Source organism: Drosophila busckii, chromosome 2L, assembly GCF_011750605.1.
Source record: "Drosophila busckii strain San Diego stock center, stock number 13000-0081.31 chromosome 2L, ASM1175060v1, whole genome shotgun sequence".
Classification (NCBI taxonomy): Eukaryota; Metazoa; Arthropoda; class Insecta; order Diptera; family Drosophilidae; genus Drosophila; species Drosophila busckii.
Window position 1 is genome coordinate 3,623,460 of NC_046604.1, and position 17,722 is coordinate 3,641,181.

The 17,722-nt window shown below is 40.0% G+C and overlaps 7 protein-coding genes across 9 annotated transcripts; 5 read left to right on the forward strand and 2 right to left on the reverse strand.

The window, feature by feature from the left end:
* The first annotated feature begins 907 nt into the window (after positions 1 to 907).
* LOC108602830 (cuticle protein) lies at positions 908 to 1,480 on the forward strand. Its single transcript, XM_017991117.2, has 2 exons — positions 908 to 916; positions 985 to 1,480. Exons 1-2 carry the CDS (start codon positions 908 to 910, stop codon positions 1,384 to 1,386), a joined length of 411 nt encoding a protein of 136 aa, XP_017846606.2. The 3' UTR covers positions 1,387 to 1,480.
* Positions 1,481 to 1,664: 184 nt separating this feature from the next.
* On the reverse strand, positions 1,665 to 2,024 carry LOC108602765 (cuticle protein 8). The gene is made up of 2 exons (XM_033293987.1): positions 2,005 to 2,024; positions 1,665 to 1,947 (listed from the first exon to the last, which is right to left on the reverse strand). Exons 1-2 carry the CDS (start codon positions 2,022 to 2,024, stop codon positions 1,665 to 1,667), a joined length of 303 nt encoding a protein of 100 aa, XP_033149878.1.
* A 420-nt stretch (positions 2,025 to 2,444) lies between these two features.
* On the reverse strand, positions 2,445 to 5,944 carry LOC108601600 (mitogen-activated protein kinase 7). Its single transcript, XM_017989503.2, has 8 exons — positions 5,789 to 5,944; positions 5,560 to 5,727; positions 5,159 to 5,497; positions 4,107 to 5,104; positions 3,309 to 3,599; positions 3,038 to 3,094; positions 2,745 to 2,845; positions 2,445 to 2,551 (listed from the first exon to the last, which is right to left on the reverse strand). Exons 1-8 carry the CDS (start codon positions 5,942 to 5,944, stop codon positions 2,526 to 2,528), a joined length of 2,136 nt encoding a protein of 711 aa, XP_017844992.2. The 3' UTR covers positions 2,445 to 2,525.
* A 1,197-nt stretch (positions 5,945 to 7,141) lies between these two features.
* On the forward strand, positions 7,142 to 9,146 carry LOC108602684 (dynein regulatory complex subunit 3). Its single transcript, XM_017990865.2, has 6 exons — positions 7,142 to 7,352; positions 7,456 to 7,739; positions 7,799 to 7,977; positions 8,038 to 8,563; positions 8,620 to 8,954; positions 9,020 to 9,146. Exons 1-6 carry the CDS (start codon positions 7,142 to 7,144, stop codon positions 9,144 to 9,146), a joined length of 1,662 nt encoding a protein of 553 aa, XP_017846354.2.
* Positions 9,147 to 9,504: 358 nt separating this feature from the next.
* Positions 9,505 to 11,888, forward strand: LOC108597659 (recombination repair protein 1). Of its 3 annotated transcripts, none has more exons than XM_017984334.2 (4): positions 9,506 to 10,718; positions 10,779 to 10,880; positions 10,932 to 11,119; positions 11,176 to 11,888. In XM_017984334.2, exons 1-4 carry the CDS (start codon positions 9,695 to 9,697, stop codon positions 11,833 to 11,835), a joined length of 1,974 nt encoding a protein of 657 aa, XP_017839823.2. In that variant the 5' UTR covers positions 9,506 to 9,694; the 3' UTR covers positions 11,836 to 11,888. The 3 variants fall into 3 exon arrangements, with proteins under 3 accessions (XP_017839813.2, XP_017839823.2, XP_017839831.2); XM_017984342.2 differs by having other exon boundaries at positions 9,507 to 10,718; positions 10,779 to 10,856; XM_017984324.2 differs by having other exon boundaries at positions 9,505 to 10,718; positions 10,779 to 11,119.
* A 932-nt stretch (positions 11,889 to 12,820) lies between these two features.
* LOC108603372 lies at positions 12,821 to 13,632 on the forward strand. Its single transcript, XM_017992138.2, has one exon. The coding sequence runs from the start codon at positions 12,946 to 12,948 to the stop codon at positions 13,423 to 13,425; it is 480 nt and encodes a 159-aa protein (XP_017847627.1). The 5' UTR covers positions 12,821 to 12,945; the 3' UTR covers positions 13,426 to 13,632.
* An 821-nt stretch (positions 13,633 to 14,453) lies between these two features.
* Positions 14,454 to 17,422, forward strand: LOC108602298 (chymotrypsin-like protease CTRL-1). Its single transcript, XM_017990382.2, has 6 exons — positions 14,454 to 14,854; positions 15,079 to 15,525; positions 15,577 to 15,685; positions 15,754 to 15,938; positions 16,925 to 17,226; positions 17,309 to 17,422. Exons 1-6 carry the CDS (start codon positions 14,782 to 14,784, stop codon positions 17,420 to 17,422), a joined length of 1,230 nt encoding a protein of 409 aa, XP_017845871.2. The 5' UTR covers positions 14,454 to 14,781.
* Positions 17,423 to 17,722: the final 300 nt, after the last annotated feature.

Genomic DNA, 17,722 nt, shown 5'->3' on the forward strand with positions numbered 1-17,722 from the left:
GCTCAATTATATTATTAATAAATATTTGCATATATTAGAATGGCATCAGTTTATCTTAATTATCACTTTATTTATTTATAAAGTTGTACTTGCATATTATTCATGTTGTAATTGTTGGTGGTTGTCTATGGCTGTTTGTTATTGTTGTTCATCATTTCTGCGGGGATGAGCTTATGGATTCCAACCAATTGTGTAATAAGCTGCTTCAGCAGTTCGTTAATCATTCCTTAGCTGGCTGCAGTTTAATCTACAAGCGTTTCTTTGTTTTGCTAATATGTTAAAATAGCTGCACATTATAAATTTGTATATTAATTTAAATTGTAATTCCAATCACATGCACTGGGCACTTAGCCTCTGTTTAATTTTAGCAGCAACTGGTGCAGTTAGAACTGCATTACCTAAGCTTAAAATTTCTATTAATTAAATGTCTGGACACAAAGTGACTTCCAAATTTGTTGCGCAGCTTAAAATTGAACTTTCACTTGACTTTGAAGTGCTCTTTGACGTTGTGTGGTTGCTGTTGTTGCTGTTTGACATAAAATACATAAATAATTACAAAACAAGTGTCGAATTGGTGCATAGCCAAAATAGCAAACTGGAGCAATCTATACAGTTATGTTTTTGGAACTGGGGCTGAGATACATGCACACATGCCAGCAATCAATGCCACACATACGCATACACACACACACTGGTTAAAAAGACAAAAAGTAACTGTTTTACATTAACTGCATTCCGGTTCGGGCTTTAACTAATCCACACGCACCCAACCCAAAGCGGGAGAACGAGGCAAGGTGTTTGACAATTTTTTCGGCTATAAAAGTTGCGTGCGCAACATTTGGCGACATAGTTCAGCGCAGGAGTCTCAAGTGCCAAGACACAAACCAACAAACAAAACATAAACAAAATGTTCTCAGTAAGTTTTTTTGCTACTAACAAAACAAATCTGAGGATAATTTTTGTATAAACTGCCTGCACTTGCAGCTACTTTCCGTATTCATGTTGGGCGTGGCTGCTGCCGCTGCCATTGAGTATAGCCCCATCTATCATGCACCTGCTGCCATTGTGAAGCCAATTCTGAAGACTGTCGAGGTGGAGGCGCCGGCTCACTACCAATTCAGCTATGCCGTGCATGATGATCACACTGGCGATGTCAAGAGCCAGACGGAGTCTCGCAAGGGCGATCAGGTGCAGGGCCAATACACGCTCATCGATGCCGATGGCTATTTGCGCACAGTTGACTACACCTCGGATGCGCATAACGGTTTCAATGCTGTAGTGCGTCGCGAGCCGCTGGGCCACAAGGTCGTCAAGGCTGCCAAGCTGGTGGCTCCCTTGCCCATTGCCTATGCGGCACCCAAGCTGCCATTGGGTCTGTACCACTAGGAAGCAAGCAAAGTACCCAGAGAGAGCGCGAGAGAGAGAGAAAGCAAAACACTGATATCATCACATTGACGACCCCATCAAGCTTCAACACACACACTCACACACAATCTGTTACTGCAAATCTTTAGTCTCAACTATCCACAAACTTTAAGCTAACTTTACTTTCAGCCATATAAATTTTACACGCATCTGTGTGTTCCTATGTATTATATATAACGATTACATATGTGTAAATATAAAGCAACAAATGCACATTTATAAAATTCATTTATTTGTTTTTAATGCAGCGGCTCGTGGCTAACTTGCGCATTAAAGCCCAGCAAAGGATCAGCGCTGTACTCCACAATGCGACGCTGGCCATTCGGCTCAATTAGGGAATAACGACCTGTGACATAGTCGCCACGGCGATGCTCAAACTGATCCTTCACATCGCCCGTATGGCTGTCATGCACCGAATAATGAAACTCATAGCGCGCAGGACTCGAAACTAATTCATCTGGATGCCCAGCAATAAGTCCAGCATCAGTTCCAATAGCGTAAAGCAAGCAGCAGACAGTCAAGCTAACAAGCTGCAAGCAATTAATTAAATTATTTTGTATCACTTTAAATTGTTTATACATTACCAGAGTAGTATGCATTTTGAGTGGCAGCTTCTTGGCAACTGTTGTCTGAGCTGCAGTTGAGGCTGCGCTTTTATATGTCTTACTAAGCCCAATGCCCTATTGTTGCACTGGCCAAGTTATGAAGCTGCGCTTTGAAATTGAATACAAGCCACTAGGCTTATGCAATTGACAATTGCGCAGATGAAGGAAATGAAATTGATACTATAAGCGCGCATAGTCTCAATTAAACATAGTTTTATTTATAACTTAGCATAAGCTTTAACATTAATATAGTTATTTATGTTACATTGTTGTTGTTGTTTTGGTTTAGCTTACATTTTATCACAGCATTAAAATTAATGGATTTTATATATAAAAAACACACATCGAAATTTACAGCAATATTAAACGCTAAAACTATATATATGTATATATGCATTTCAGTTCTCAGAAAACATAATTATAATTATATTTGTTAGCCACAAACATTGCAGAGTTTTTCAGGTACGACGCGATACTTTGCTCCAAGACTTTGCACTAAAACTTGTTTTCCAACAACGAGCCTGTTATGTTTGCAATTGAGAAATATGTGTTAATGCATTAGTAGTAATCATTTCTATACTAAGTATATATCCTTTTTGCAATTTGTCAGGTGCACCCAATTTATATTAATTCCAGTTTTTATGCGGGTGCTGGCTAAGTATACGCTACTCTAAGTGGCTTTCTACGCTTGCGGATTACCGAAATTCAAGTTACCATTCTCGGCGACCATCCAGGCGGTTAATTTCTCATCCTCAGTTTTATTGGTCTCGTCCCAGGGAAATGCAGCGCTTTTCTCAGCTTGCGCCTTTTGAGCTCTGCAACCAAAAATGCGCATTAAAGAGTTTGAAATTCGAAAATTCCAATTTCTAATTGACAGCTCTAATTACCAAACTACATTTCTACACATCAGCACAATATTGATTAATCATAAATAAAGTGATGAATGATTCTATACTATATAAAGTACATGCACTAAATACTAGTATGAGGTTAATGAACGGTTTTACCTTATGGGCCAAAAGCGACATTCATCATCATTTGAAGAGGAGTCGTTTTGGTTTTCGCTTGAGTGGGGGGCATGGCAATGACAAGCAAATGAAAAGCGACACACAAATGATAGGGGGGAGAGGCAAAACGTAAAAGTTCATAGAGATAGAAGAATAGAGTAGAGTTAAGTACGTACACAAAGAGTAAAGACAAGAGACAACAGTGAGTGACACACACAATATGAATGAATGAATCTATGGACATTGCATTGGTGTCTGCTTTGATACTTACGCATTCGTCGAGTCAGTCTGACTGCCATTCTGCACCTCTAGACTGTGATTCATTGGCTTCTTCTTATGGCTGCTGGTGCCCAAGAAGCGCTCACTGAAGTAATCGCGTGTAGCATTGTTATGTGAACTGTTCGTTGTCGCCTGGCCGCTCTTTGCCTGCTGCGTGGGCGGCACTGTATGCGGATACTTGCTATCGCTGTCCGAGTCCATCGAGAGCTGACCAAACAGATCCTCGAGCAGTATGTTGGCCTTGGCATTGCGCTGACGCTTGGCGGACGTTTTCAGTTTCGAACTGTGCGTGTGAGACAGAAAGAGACAGAATACAGCACAACACACAACTAACAATTAAGCTAAAGGTCTAAGAATTGAACTAGCATGAGTAGCTAACATTTAATTGAACTAACTAGCTAACAAGATAAACTAAGTATACACGGTCAACTACAAAATATAATAAAAATGTATTAATCTTACTCACATTAAAGAACAAAATTATAGCTGCATATTTATGTTGAAGACTCATTAAAAATTGTACAACAGAAAAGAGACAAAATAAGAGCTGCAATAATTTAAACATAATAAAAATAATTTGAAAATGCAGTGAACAATTAACAATGACATAATTTAAACATAACTAAAATATTTATGAGTCAGAATTCATCAAATAAAAATGGTAAGTTAAAACTAATTTAATAAATAAATATACAAATAAACATTCTTCAAACATCTAAACAGTTTTTCAGCTAAACATATGCAACTAACGCTTTTTTTCTAAACACAACTTTGCTATTTCGAAACTCACCCTAGTATTAGATCCAGATCATCGGCTTTCAGTGGATTTACTTTGGGCTCCACCTGAGAACGCGCCGACAATCTTAAGGCGGCGCCGTTAATCAGAGCGCTCGGCTCCAGCGGCGGATGCAGCAGCTGCTGCGGCTGTTGTTGGCGCACAATTAAATTGGGCGGCGCTTGGGTGGCGCTCACCTTGGAGAACAGATTGTAGACCTTGGCATCTGGACGCGGATGCAGATAATAAGCGCCCGCTGGCAATCTGTTGCTGTTGCGCGCGTTCTTATGCGCAGTATCGTAGCTAAGTTGACCGCCATTTACATAGATCGCGCCTCCATTGCGTGTGCTCGTGTTGCTGAAGGAGACATTTGGATGCTGCGCAGGCGCAACGGGCGCGGCAGGCAAGCCAAAGAGATTTGAGATGTTGCGGTTGAGATAAATATCATTGATGGACTCCTCGCTGGGCTGCTGCTGCGGGTGTTGTGGTTGGCCCAGGCCCAGGTTGAGGCCTTCAGTGCCAGGCAAGTCGCCATTGCTGAGAAAACTAAGCTTGGGCGCATAATTGCGTGGCATGCTGACATTCTTATGTGCATTGTACATATGCTTGCCATTGTTATTGTTCATATTTATATTGTTGTTGTTGTTGTTGCTGTTATTGTTGTTGCTCTGATGTATGAGCTCAGTCACCGCCTGAAGTTTCTCCTGCACCGGAAGCACATTATTTGACACACTTGTATTTAGGACAGCCGCATTGCCGTATTTGCTGCTTAGCTTCACATTCGCCTTGGTGGCCGCTGCGGGTGAAATGCGTTTCAACGCATGAAAATATGGATACTTGAGGCACTGCTGTGCCGTTGGCCGCTTCTCTGGATCATACGCCAGCAGATCCTCCAGCAAATCCAAACCATTTTGGCTGCAGCGACTGACGACGCTGCTCAGTGGCACCTTGACGCAATCCGGATAACGAAAGTGTATCGTGGACGCCAAGCGATAACCGTCCGGCCAGTCGTTCTACAATAAATTGATTACAAAATTGCATTGACACTAATTTTATGCAGCTCCCACCTTGTTGGGCGTGCCCAGCACAGAGCATATTTTGAAGAGCTGATCCACCTCGCTGCTGCCTGGAAACAGCGGCCGAAACGTATACAGCTCAGCCATAATGCAGCCCATGGCCCACAGATCTATGGTGCTGCCATAGGTGGTGGAGTGCAGCAGCACCTCCGGCGCTCTATACCAGCGTGTGGATACATAATCCGTAAACGGGGGTCGTGAGCGTATCTCACGCGCCAGGCCAAAGTCTGCGATCTTTATAAGCTCCGGCCCCGAGCACAGCAGATTCTCCGGCTTCAAGTCGCGATGAAAGAAGCCATGACGATGCATAAAAGCCAAGCCGGTCAAAACCTACAAATAAATGCAAATTAAATTAAATATAAACTACAAATTTTGTAAGCATTTCTGTTTGCCTGAAAGAGAATGCTCTTCAGCTCCGGCTCCGGCAAGTGCGTCTCACGATCCTTAATCATTTGATATAGATTCTCCTTCATATACTCAAATACAAAGTACAACGTATCATTCTCCCTGATGACCTCCTTGAGCTTAACAATATTCGGGTGTGAGAGCTTCTTTAACGACTGTAATAAAAAAAAAAAAATTTAAATGAAATGTGGCTTGCTTGTCTCCGTTGCAAGTTACCTTCACTTCGCGCAAATTCATGGCCTCCTCCCAGGAATAATATTTGCGCTTCATGCGCTTGATGGCCACCTTTTCGCCCGTATCCTTACGCTGACCAAGCACAACGGTGCCGTAGGTGCCATCACCCAATTGGGTCAGTGTAATATAGCGATTCATTTTAAAATCTGCATAGGTAAGCACTGCTCACATATTTTTGTCGGCGAGCTGTAATTAAAAGAAATGTTAATCGCATTCAATTGGTTTTAGATCAATATATTGATTCACACACAAAAAACAAAAGTTTAATTCAAGCTGACCAATTTATATTTGTTTATAATTTCAGTCAAGGTCAGTTGCTAGTATTAAGTGCTCCAAAACACTCAATAGACAACCCATTTAATTAGAAAAATACTAATGCGAGTTATCATTATTTATTTAGAGCACGAGCAGCTTGTCCAACTGAAAGACATTTCGTTCAAAATAAGCAGCAACTGTCCGCGGTTCTATTAGAGTTGGGGGCCCTAAAATAAGTTTTACCGGAACCAGCACTTGAGTCACTTTGGGTTGTTTTTCATTCCCTTCTTTTTCCACATATATATTATTTTTGTTTTGGCTTTCTTATAACATTTTGCGGATTAGCCTTGAAACAGCTTTAGGTTTCGTCATATTATTTATTTGAATTAATTTTAACACGCACGCTCAGTTATTAAATACACACATGCCTAACTATTAAATGACACTTTAATAATAACCAAAAGTTTTCTTTTGTTGCTTCACTTTATCGATTAACCGTAGTTAACGCTACTAAACAATAACGTACCTTATTTAAACGCAGCTTGCACTTCGAATAAAATTGAATTTTTAAGCAAATTGTTGATTAAAATAAATAATATTTAGCAAGGCAGTTGATTTGCGTTAACTAAGCGACGTTATCTGAAAATCTATAGCGAGGAGAGCAGTAGTTGATTTTCTAAGCAAACTTTAACAACTGCCAATAAGGGCGCTCACGACCATGCCGACATCCACAACAACCGCAACCCTAAGTAGACCAAGCACTGCTCGCCCTGCCCCTAGGCTTCTCCCAAAGCACGGCGCGTTGTCAACAAACAGCGGCATACGGCAGAGAGCACGGAGCACTTAGCGGGAGAGCGAACGAGCGTGAGAGCCGTGCGCCTGAGAATATGAAATCAACTATTTTGCACCTGTTCTGCCCACGCCTGGGGTTGAACTTTACCTGTTTTTTTGGCTGACACTTGGGCTGGTTACCAGGCCCAGTTTGTTTGCCATATTTTGGCTGTTACCGTGGCAACGAAAATTTACCCAAGTCGAAAAGCGTCCATGAACCCGGCATAAGCAATCGGACTAAACTGCGCCATGGCCGAAGAGAGCGATGCGTCGTCGCAGCATGAGGAGAAGAATAAGCCGTTTATGGATGAGCTCAATATACCAGAGCCGGGAATAATTAATTTGGAGATGATAGAAGCTGCATATCTGCTAGAGGGACAACATGGCGAGAATCGACGATTACATCAATTGGAGCCAATTGTCCTGGAGCGCATCAGAACGATGCGCTTGGAATTTAAAAGTAAGTTTTTTTTTTAAAACTTAGGTAACAAAAGAGTCTAGAAGTAATGATCTAATCTAATCTTGAAATATAACTAAATTGATCACTAATTTTAATCATGAAGATATCTTACGCATTGATCATCTATGGATACTGCCCAATCTGACTAAGCTCTGTCTCAACTGCAATAAAATTGAAGTTATCGAGCATATCGGCATGCTAACAGCGCTGAAAGAACTAAATCTGAGCTTTAACTATATAACCAAAATTGAAAATCTGCATACGCTGATCAATCTGGAAGTATTATCGCTATTTAGCAATCGCATTACAAAAATTGAAAATTTGGAAGCGCTTGACAAGCTTGTTATATTGAGTATTGGCAATAATTTAATAGAAAAGTTCGATGGTGTAAGTTGCAGTTATTAATCATTATTGCAAAGTTAATATTTATTTTGTTTGTGGTACAGATTGAGCGCTTGCGCTTTGTTAATAGCTTACGAGTGCTAAATCTGGAAGGTAACCCCATAGCAAAGCTGCCCGAATTTCCTTTATCGCAATACGTAACCGCCATGTTGCCCCAATTAAATTACTATGAATATGTATACATCAAGGACGAAATGCGTGAAGCAGCACAAAAGAGATTTTAGTAAGTGTACAAATTGTTATGAGCAAAAATTGAAGCACTCATGTGGCTATTTTTCTGCAGCCGCGAGTTACGTGAAATTGAGGACAAGCAGGAGCGTGAGATTAAGGGGCGCGAGACACAGGCGCGTGAGCTGGCAGAGGCGGAGCGCTTGGCTTCCAGTTTTGTGGAGCATCTGGATGGTCAACAGCTATACGAGAGCATGTGGCGTGACGATGAGCATGGCAAAGTTTTATTACTTGTGGGCGCGCAGGCGCAAGAGCTGGTTGAGGAATACGACAAGGATGTGCATGAGTTAACTCAACAGCTATACAAGTTGGGATTGGAGCGCTTTGGCGAACGTGAGCAAGAAATCAAGAAATTTATGAACAGTCTACAGGCAGGACAAAAAGAAGCACAGTCGGTTGGCCAGCAGCAAATTGAGGATTTCCTGCAGCTTCGAGATAAAACTTTTGACGAGGCATGCATACTTGCTGAGTCGACTTCAAATCCGGCAATGGATACGCTTCATGCCAAATTTGAGGATGCACTGAATGATTTGTGGCATAGTCTTATGACCCAAGAGCTGCATTTACATGAGGCAGTTGAGGTAGGTACTCAGCTCTACCTCAATCCTTATATTATCTAACGCTTAGTTTCTTACAGGAATCCACACTAAGTTTTCAGCACGGTCTCTCCGCTTTGATGCTGAGCTTTGTTGAACAAGCGCAGAGCCTTTTTCTACAGCTGCGCGATGTTTGTTTGCACTTCTCGGATAATCTATGCGAACTTGTCTCTCGCTTCATAGCCAACAAGCTGACGCTACGGGATCTGGACTCTGTGCCGCAAGAGCTGCGCATTTGCATCGATGATCGAGAGGCAGTTGTAAAACTTGTGGCAGACATGAGGTCCACACACATATCACGCATTGAGCAGCGTGAGGATCGCATGTCTGTAAGAAGCAAGGAATTCATAGAGCATCTTATTGAAAAGCTAAGCAAGTAGGTGACAGCTATTGTTTTACAACTAATAATTACTTACATAAATTATTATTTTGCACTTGCAGAGAGGAAACTGAACGGCATCGTGCTAAGATTCTAGAGATAAACGCCTTTATGGAGATGATGACGGAGGCCATGGCTAATCTTACACAGCAGTTAGATATTGATGAATGTGAAAGTCCAATAAATTAAGAAGTCAATGAATTAAATATGAATATTTACTTGGAAACACAACTTATTATATCCATTGGTATTGACAGCTACACTCATTAACAGTTAGCTTATGCTGCGCGCATGTAAACAAACCTTTGTATATTATTATAAATATAATTTTTAATCAACTTGGCTTATGAACTTATTTTAAGCTAGATAAAGAATTACAGTTTCAGCCAGGGCTGGAAAATTGCACCGTTTAAAAACTGATATTGAACCGTCTATTTTTAGTACAGTGAATCGATAACGATAACTATCACATTATTATTACAGATAATACTCGCTTGTTATTGCGTTATTTGCCTCTAGCTCACACACATTGCATTTCTGTTGCTGCGCTGTTTGTGCGATTTATGGATAATATGTGCTAATTTAAATGCCATCATATTTTTTTGCCCGCGCAGAGTTGTTTTCGCTGTTGTTTTTTTTTGCTTCACAAGACAGATTAAAGGAAATTTTCGCAAATCGACTGCTTTACATTATTTAATACATTAGCTACCAGCATCTAAGCTTTAATCAATAATAAAATGCCTCGTGCAAAAACAAACAAGAAGCAAGCAGCGTTGGATTTGCAAATAGAAAATGCCATTGAGATATCCTCGAGTGTAAGTGAGGCTGGAAGTGAGGCTGTGTCTGAAACCGTCAAGCCGGCAGCTAAGGGAAAAGCGCGCGGCGAGAAAACAGCAGCTGCAACTGCAGCCGGTGAATCAAATGGTGAGCCGGTAGAAGTAGTGCCGGCAAAAAGGACCTCGTCGCGTAAAAAGAAGGTAGTTATAGAGGAGCCTGTGCCATCGGAGGAAAGTGATATTGAGCCAGTTAAGCCTAAGGGTCGTGCCAAAAAATTGCCGGCTGAGGCAAGTGAGCCAGCCGCGGCTAAAAAAAAGACTGCAAAGCCACGCGCCAAGAAAGAGAATACCCCTGCACCCGAAGAGCCAGAGCCCAGCAAGGGTCGCGTTAAAAAAGAAAATCCTGATACAGCTGAAGAGAAAGCTCCTAGCAAGGGTCGAGCAAAAAAAGAGAAACCTGCTGCAGCAGAAGAACCAGCCGTTGTTAAAAGAGGTGGCAAGAAATCTAAGGAATTAGTTGATGCTGCACCAGTCAAGGAAGCGGCCAAGGCCAAGGGTCGCGGACGAAAGAAGAAAGATACGGAGCCAAGTGACGAGCCTGCAATTGAAGAAGAAGTGCCAGTTGACTCAGTTGCTAATGACGTCGATAAAAAGCCAGCATCATCAAAACGTGGTCGCGCCACTAAACGTTTGGCAGATGAAGAAATTGCTGAGATGCTTGATGAAGAAGAAGTGGAGCCAGAAGCAGCTACACCTAAGAAACGCGCCAAGTCATCCAAGAAATCTAAAGACAATGGTGTAGCTTCGCCTAAAAAAAAACATAGCAAGAAAGCTTCAAAGAAAGATAAAGAAGAACCGATAGAAGCTGCTGAAGTTGCAGAAGTCGAAGAGGAAGAAGAAGGAGAAAAAGAAGTAGTAGTAGAAGCGCCACCGCCTACTAAGAAGCGAGCTCCGAAAAAGGAAAACGGTGAAGCTAGCAAACCAGGTAAGCAAAAGCAACAGAGCTCCCCTTTTAAAATCTATAACTAAAACAAACTTTTTACAGCACGCGGTCGCAAGCGCGCAGCTACAGCCACGCCCACTGAAGGAGAGGATGATGATGATGCCGCAGACGGCTCGAGAAGTACGTTGATGGAGACCGGCTGCGGTAGCACAGTATTAAAAAGTTTGCAAAATGTGCTTAACTTTTGTTTTCCAGCATCGAAGACCAAAAAGCTGGAGAGCAAAGCTGTGGTGGGATACGACAAAAGTCAGTTTGAAGCTCCGGAAGATAAAGAATTTAACTTAAAAATATCTAGCTGGAATGTAGCTGGTTTGCGTGCATGGTTGAAGAAGGATGGCCTCAAGTTTGTGGAGATGGAAGAGCCAGATATATTCTGCTTGCAGGTATTTCTATTTATAACTTTTATATAACATTTTGCTTAAATTTTAATTAATTTCAGGAGACAAAGTGCGCCAATGATCAATTGCCTGAGGAGATGGCACGTTTGCCGGGCTATCATCCTTACTGGCTGTGCATGCCAGGCGGTTACGCTGGCGTTGCCGTATACAGCAAGATCATGCCTATTCATATTGAATATGGAATTGGCAATGAAGACTTTGACGATGTGGGACGCATGATCACAGCCGAGTATGAAAAGTTCTATTTGATAAACGTATATGTGCCAAATTCTGGACGCAAACTGGTCAATTTGGAAAAGCGCATGCAGTGGGAGCAGCTTTTCCAGGAGTATGCCAAAAAATTGGATGCACTCAAGCCGCTTATCATTGTGGGCGATATGAACGTATCCCACTTGGAGATTGACTTGGCCAATCCGAAAAGCAACACACGAAACGCTGGCTTCACCAAAGAGGAACGCGACAAAATGTCCGAATTATTGTCTTTGGGCTTTGTGGACAGCTTCAGGCACTTGTATCCCAAGGTCACTGGCGCCTACAGCTTCTGGACATACATGGCCAATGCACGTGCTCGCAACGTTGGCTGGCGTTTGGACTATTGCATTGTCTCGGAGCGTTTTATCTCACGCGTAGTGGACAATGTAATGCGTAGCCAATGCCCAGGCAGCGATCATTGCCCCATTACCGTTTTTCTAAATGTTTAACTTTACTCATTAATTTGAGCTCAAACATGCGTATACACAAAATTTTTATTTGTTTCCACTCTTGTGTTTATTTATTTATTCTATAATTTTTTTTTGTTTCAAATCCATGTTTTACTTTTATTTGTTTCAATTCATTATATTATACAAAACCTTTAGGTATTTCTTACTTAATAATTAAACATTTGCAAATGGTTTTGTTACAAACTCAATACATCAACATTCATTTAAACATTAAATATATATTTTTTCTACTACAATATATATCTATGTATGTGTGTGAAATAAAAATAAAACATCACTGTCTGAAACTGTTCACGAGTTTTTTTTTGTTTAAATATTTAACCACAATTTTCTGGTAATTTAGCCCATCGTTGAAGCGTTGAAACAGTTATATAAGTGGCTTAAATTAAGGTAAACTAAAACTAAATACCAATGGACGCTTGCAAATTAAAATTTGCCAATCATTAGAGTAAAAATTTTGAGTACATTGAACTTCATGTAAATATGGACAAAACTTTAATTGAAAATTGTAGTTTTATGAGAAATTTAAGCTAATGGCTTAATAGTTTTAAAACCATATAGCTAATACATAAACAGAGCAGATATTCAGTTATATAATGTTTTATTTGGGAAATTTTTTATTTAAAAATTAAATGCCTATTATATAAACCAAACTAGAATGCACATGCAACAAATGAATGAGAAATAATAAAAATTATTCAGGCATGATAACATATATATGTCAAATGGTCTAATAAAAAATTGCAATTAATTTAAATAATAGAATGGCAGCTATTAATAAACAGTAACTCTCTTTGTGTATAGCATGTAATGTAACATTTATTAAGCAATATTTATTAACTTCCGTATAACTGTCATATTTGCTTAGCATTTTAGTTGGCATTGTTTTATGCTTTTCAAATTATGTAATAAATCTAACAAAAGTTGTATTAGTTTGTTTCGTGTGTTAAAACTTAGTGTAGTCTATTAGTATATGTAAGAAAAATTATTCGCTTTTTTTTAAATTACAGTGTGTTTATATTTTCAAACCAAAAATATTGATTATAATAAAGCCATAATAGTAAACGACTCACAAATAGAGAAAGAGACATGTGTCCCAATCAAGGTGTGGAGCGCAATCTTCTACCAGACCCTTCTATAGCGAATCGTGTCTTCCTATACTCCATGCTGTACTCTCTGCAGGCGGAGGACCGAAGAAGCGACGAGGTGGCCACGGAGCTGCGCGATCGCTATGAGGTATTCCGTCAGGTGATACACAACTATCCCATGCCCCTGTTCTCAAGAATGCGCAATGGCTATGAGTATGAGTATGCAATGTATGATGCAATGCAGCTGCAACCGCTAACAACAACAAGTAGCAACACGTCCATGGACAACAATCCCAGCGATTCCAGCACCAGTATGTCTAGTCTCTTTTCCAATAGCAGCTGCAGCTCAAATCTCTCGGAACGCTGTGACTACTACGAGGATACGGTGCGCAGTGCACTGGCGCAGCTGGGCGGAAGCCATGCCTTGGCACAGGATATGCAGGATGAACTTATGCTGGAGGGCAGCGTGCAGCGCAATTGAGCTATTGTTTTCAGATTATAAATGTAGAAACTTGTAGTGTAGTGACGTGTAATTTATTTTTAAGTAACTGTTGTTGTCGTCTTCGTCCTCGTCTCCACACAATGTACCCCCCTGTCTCAATGCTAGTTTGTTAAACTGCGCTAAATGTCGTTAAACGCAATGAAAGTAAAATTTGTCATTAAATATAATAAAAAATTAAAAAAAAAAGAAAATACATTAGCTTACATATACAGATGTAAACATTATGTATAAAATATTTTAATGTGCGTTTGTCGCGCTTGTTTTCCTGTTTAAAAAAGTGGAACCAGCACTTTGGTCAGTCGGTCGCTCGGCTTGCTTATCAAATCAAAATGATCTCATACAAATTATTTTTATTATTAACTAAAAACTAAAGCCCCAGCAAAACGCACTTAAATAACTACTAACACAATAAAAAAGGAAAGTGACAGCTATTACGAATTTGTATGTGCTCTGCCAAGACTGCTCAACTCTTATATAACTAATAGAGAGTAGCTGGTTAGAGGAATTGGATAGAACAACACTAATATTAGTATTAATTAAATGTTTAAATAAAATATATTATACCATTTTATATTATAAATGTTGATATTGTGATATAGTTTCGTCTTTATAAGATGCAATTTTAATGACTTTTTTTTTTATTATAATTCGGATTATATGTTTAATATTTATATTAAGTTATATGTTCGATTTATGTTTTGAAAGTTTAAGACCTTTAATAAAGCTTTTTTGTTTACTATCTAAACAGATATTTAAAAGCCATTAAATATTACATTGATTTAGTCATTAAATCTTACATTGATAGTAAAAGTGCAACTAACTGTCGCATAATTTGCCATTAATGTATAAGTAATGTATACTCTGAGCGCATCATGTAAAAAACTTAAACACAAATTCTGTAACAACTAACTAACTAATGGCTCTAACTATGTGATCCACATATATAATGTCTGTATGCATGTCTGGCTCAAAGCCATAAAAACAGTCTACAACACCCAACAGAAGCACAAACAATACAAAAAAAACCCGAATCGAGACCAAACTGTCATAAAATCAGTTAATAAAGCAAAGAGTAAATGTGAGTGTACCTGTGACTGTAACAATTCCTCACCTGCACATTAAAAAAATTAAAATTTCATTTTCATTTGCCGTACGCGATCTTTACTGGACAGTTCCCAACTCGTAACGTTTTAGTTGATAGAGTTTTGTGAACGCGCACGGTTCGATTTAAAAACAGAACTGCCACACAAGTGTACAAATATTTAATGTTACGATAAAATAGTTGAACCATTTTGAGTTTATACAAAATTATATAGAGATTTCGCTTATTTAATAATGTATGCATTTTATGGAATTTGGATAACAATCCTATTGATTGGAAGCATACGCATGGAAGATGGAACCTTTGGTAGGTCAAAGGATTAAAAGTGAATTGAAAAGAAATATTAAAATTAAAAGATTAAAAACATGTATGATAAAAATAATTTTCAAAATTGCGCTGAGAATTTGTGCTTAAAGCTGTAATCAAATATAATAACATAAAAGTGTTTAGCTTATTTGTATTAATATAAACATTGAATTAAATTGTGTGAAAAAATGTGGATTTTTAATATAAAATTTAATTATATACAGAGAAACTAGTGATGCCACCATATGGTGATGAAGCAAGCAATTCGAATGTGAGCGCGGGACACTCAGCAGCTGCTCGTTCCTATGGACAGCCAAATTTTGGTAGCCAGAACAATTTTGGTGGTCAGAACAATTTTGGTGGTCAGGGCATTTACGGCAGTCCAGTGCCGGGCTTGGGCAATTCAGGCTTAGGCGGTGCAGGACAGCAATGCGCCTTCGGAACGGAGTGTACACCGCTGCACGATTGCACGTCCATGATCTATGAAGTGGCCAAGAGCTGTTATTACGGCGACAAGTCGCGCTTTTGTGGCGGCGGCGAGGAGATGCCCTATGTCTGCTGTCCGAGCAGTCCGCTGGAGAAGAATCAGGTGTGCGGCAAGTCGCTGGTGCAGGGACAGTTCTACAGAGGACTCGGCTCGTATCCGTTTGTGGCGCGTGTGGGCTTTAAGCGTAAGTAATACTAATACAGTAATGATAGCTGCTGCAAGTTCTACTTTATAGACATAAACACTGGAGCATTTGCTTATCCTTGCGCTGGTTCCATCATTGCACGTCGCGTTATACTCACTGCTGCCCACTGTGCGCTTGCCAAAGCCGAAGGCCATAGACTGTGAGTGTAATAACAATAGCAATTGTTAGATTGTATTTTTATCTCTGATCACTTTCTCGTTTTTGCAGCTCGTCGGTGCGCGTGGGTGAATATGATACGTCCAGCGATCCGGACTGCGCCAGCACTGGCTTCTGTGCGCCGCGCTCTGTGAACCATGCCATCAGCCACGTGATTGTGCATCCCGACTACAAACAAGGCCAATATCATCATGACATTGCGCTACTTGTGCTCAAAACCCCGCTCAACTACTCGGGTAAGTTCGGAGTTGGTAGCCAGCGCGACGGGCGGCTGCTGTGTCAACGCTAATTAAAAATCATTTTGCTTTTTATGAGTGACTCGCACTCCCCAAGTTCAAAAATGTCAACTGCACAGTTATCTGGCTATCTCGCTCTTGTGCATTGCATGCCACTAATTTGAGGTTAGGTTAACACTTAGGATCGCTGTGTGCTATGCGGGGAGCTTCTGTTTAATTGTTCTGTTTTCAAGCTGTGCTTAATCTGACAAATAATTAGTTATGTGGCCAGCACATGGCTTGCGCCAAAACTGTTTTCAATTTCAGCTGCGCTTCATTGAAGCTGGACTTTGATTTTGAAGTTAGAATTATTAAGGGAAAAACAATTTAATAAATTATATACAAAATAATAGCTAAAGACTTTTGTAAAATTAACTGAAGCTTAATTGGCAAAAAAGGAAATTCCCATTTTATTAAAACTTGCCTATTTGGCTGATTCTAATTAAGTTCTTTTGCTCTTGCTTAGTTGCGGCATAGAGCTATTGCTATATTTAAAAGTTCAAGCTGTTGTTAAGAGCTTATCTGATTAATCCGTGCCCTTGCATTCGCATACTTTTTATACATTTTTTTTTATATATAAGTCAACACTTCACTGCTTTTTGTTTGCCGGCAGCTGGGAATTGTTTTTCTTCAGTTTTTGTTATTGATATACATCTTGCACGTAATATTAAATTAATTTTTAAAGCGTCAACATCGTATTAATGGCAAATAATAGGCTTGCGATTGTGATTACCGCTTGCCAAAAGAAAAAGAAGGCGAAACTTCCTTTTGGCTTGTGGGCATCTTCAGTTCAATTGTTGTTGCTGCAACTTGTTTTTATGGCTTTATAATGCTTTATGGGCGTACGTGAGATGCAATCACTGGCAACAATGTTGCGAAACTGATTTTGTTTTTGTTTTTGATTTTGGTTGTAATAAATTGTTATTATACGCTTCTGCTTTGACCAGTGGCCACACAGCCCATCTGTTTGCAAAAGACACGCGCCAATTTGGTGGTGGGCAAGCGTGCAACAATTGCCGGCTGGGGTAAGATGTCCACCTCAAGCGTACGTCATCCGGAGATGTCGCACTTGGACGTGCCACTGACCAGCTGGGATCTGTGTCTGCGCAATTATGGCTCAACTGGAGCACTTGAGTCGCCAAATTCCATCGAAGGTCAATGGATGTGCGCTGGCGGCGAGGGCAAAGATGTTTGCCAGGGTTTTGGCGGAGCGCCACTGTTTATACAAGAGAATGGCATCTTCTCGCAGGTAACAACTCTCATCAACGAAATTCTAGAGCTCAGCCTAACTCTCTCTCTCTCTCTCTCTCACTCTTTGCTTTGCTCTGCAGATCGGCATCATGAGTTTTGGTTCGGATAACTGTGGCGGTCTGCGCATACCCAGTGTCTATACAAGCTTGGTCTTCTTTCAAGAATGGATACATGACAACACGCCGCCTGAATAAATAAAATATTCAAATATATGCATTAAAAAATTGCGTTACAATAATATAATTATATTTATTTTGAAAAATAAATAAATTATTGATGTGTGCTTTAAATAGTGCACATGTACTCAGATGTTTTTGTGCTTTTTCCATCTGAGCCTGACACACACACAGCACACACACACATACAGATGTACAAACTAAGCGTATAATAATTGAATTAATTGAACTTTGACAGGGGCAACGCAACGTTGGAAATATAAACGCAACTGTTATACAAATAACAAATAAGAATAAACTAAGATAAAGAGAACTTGA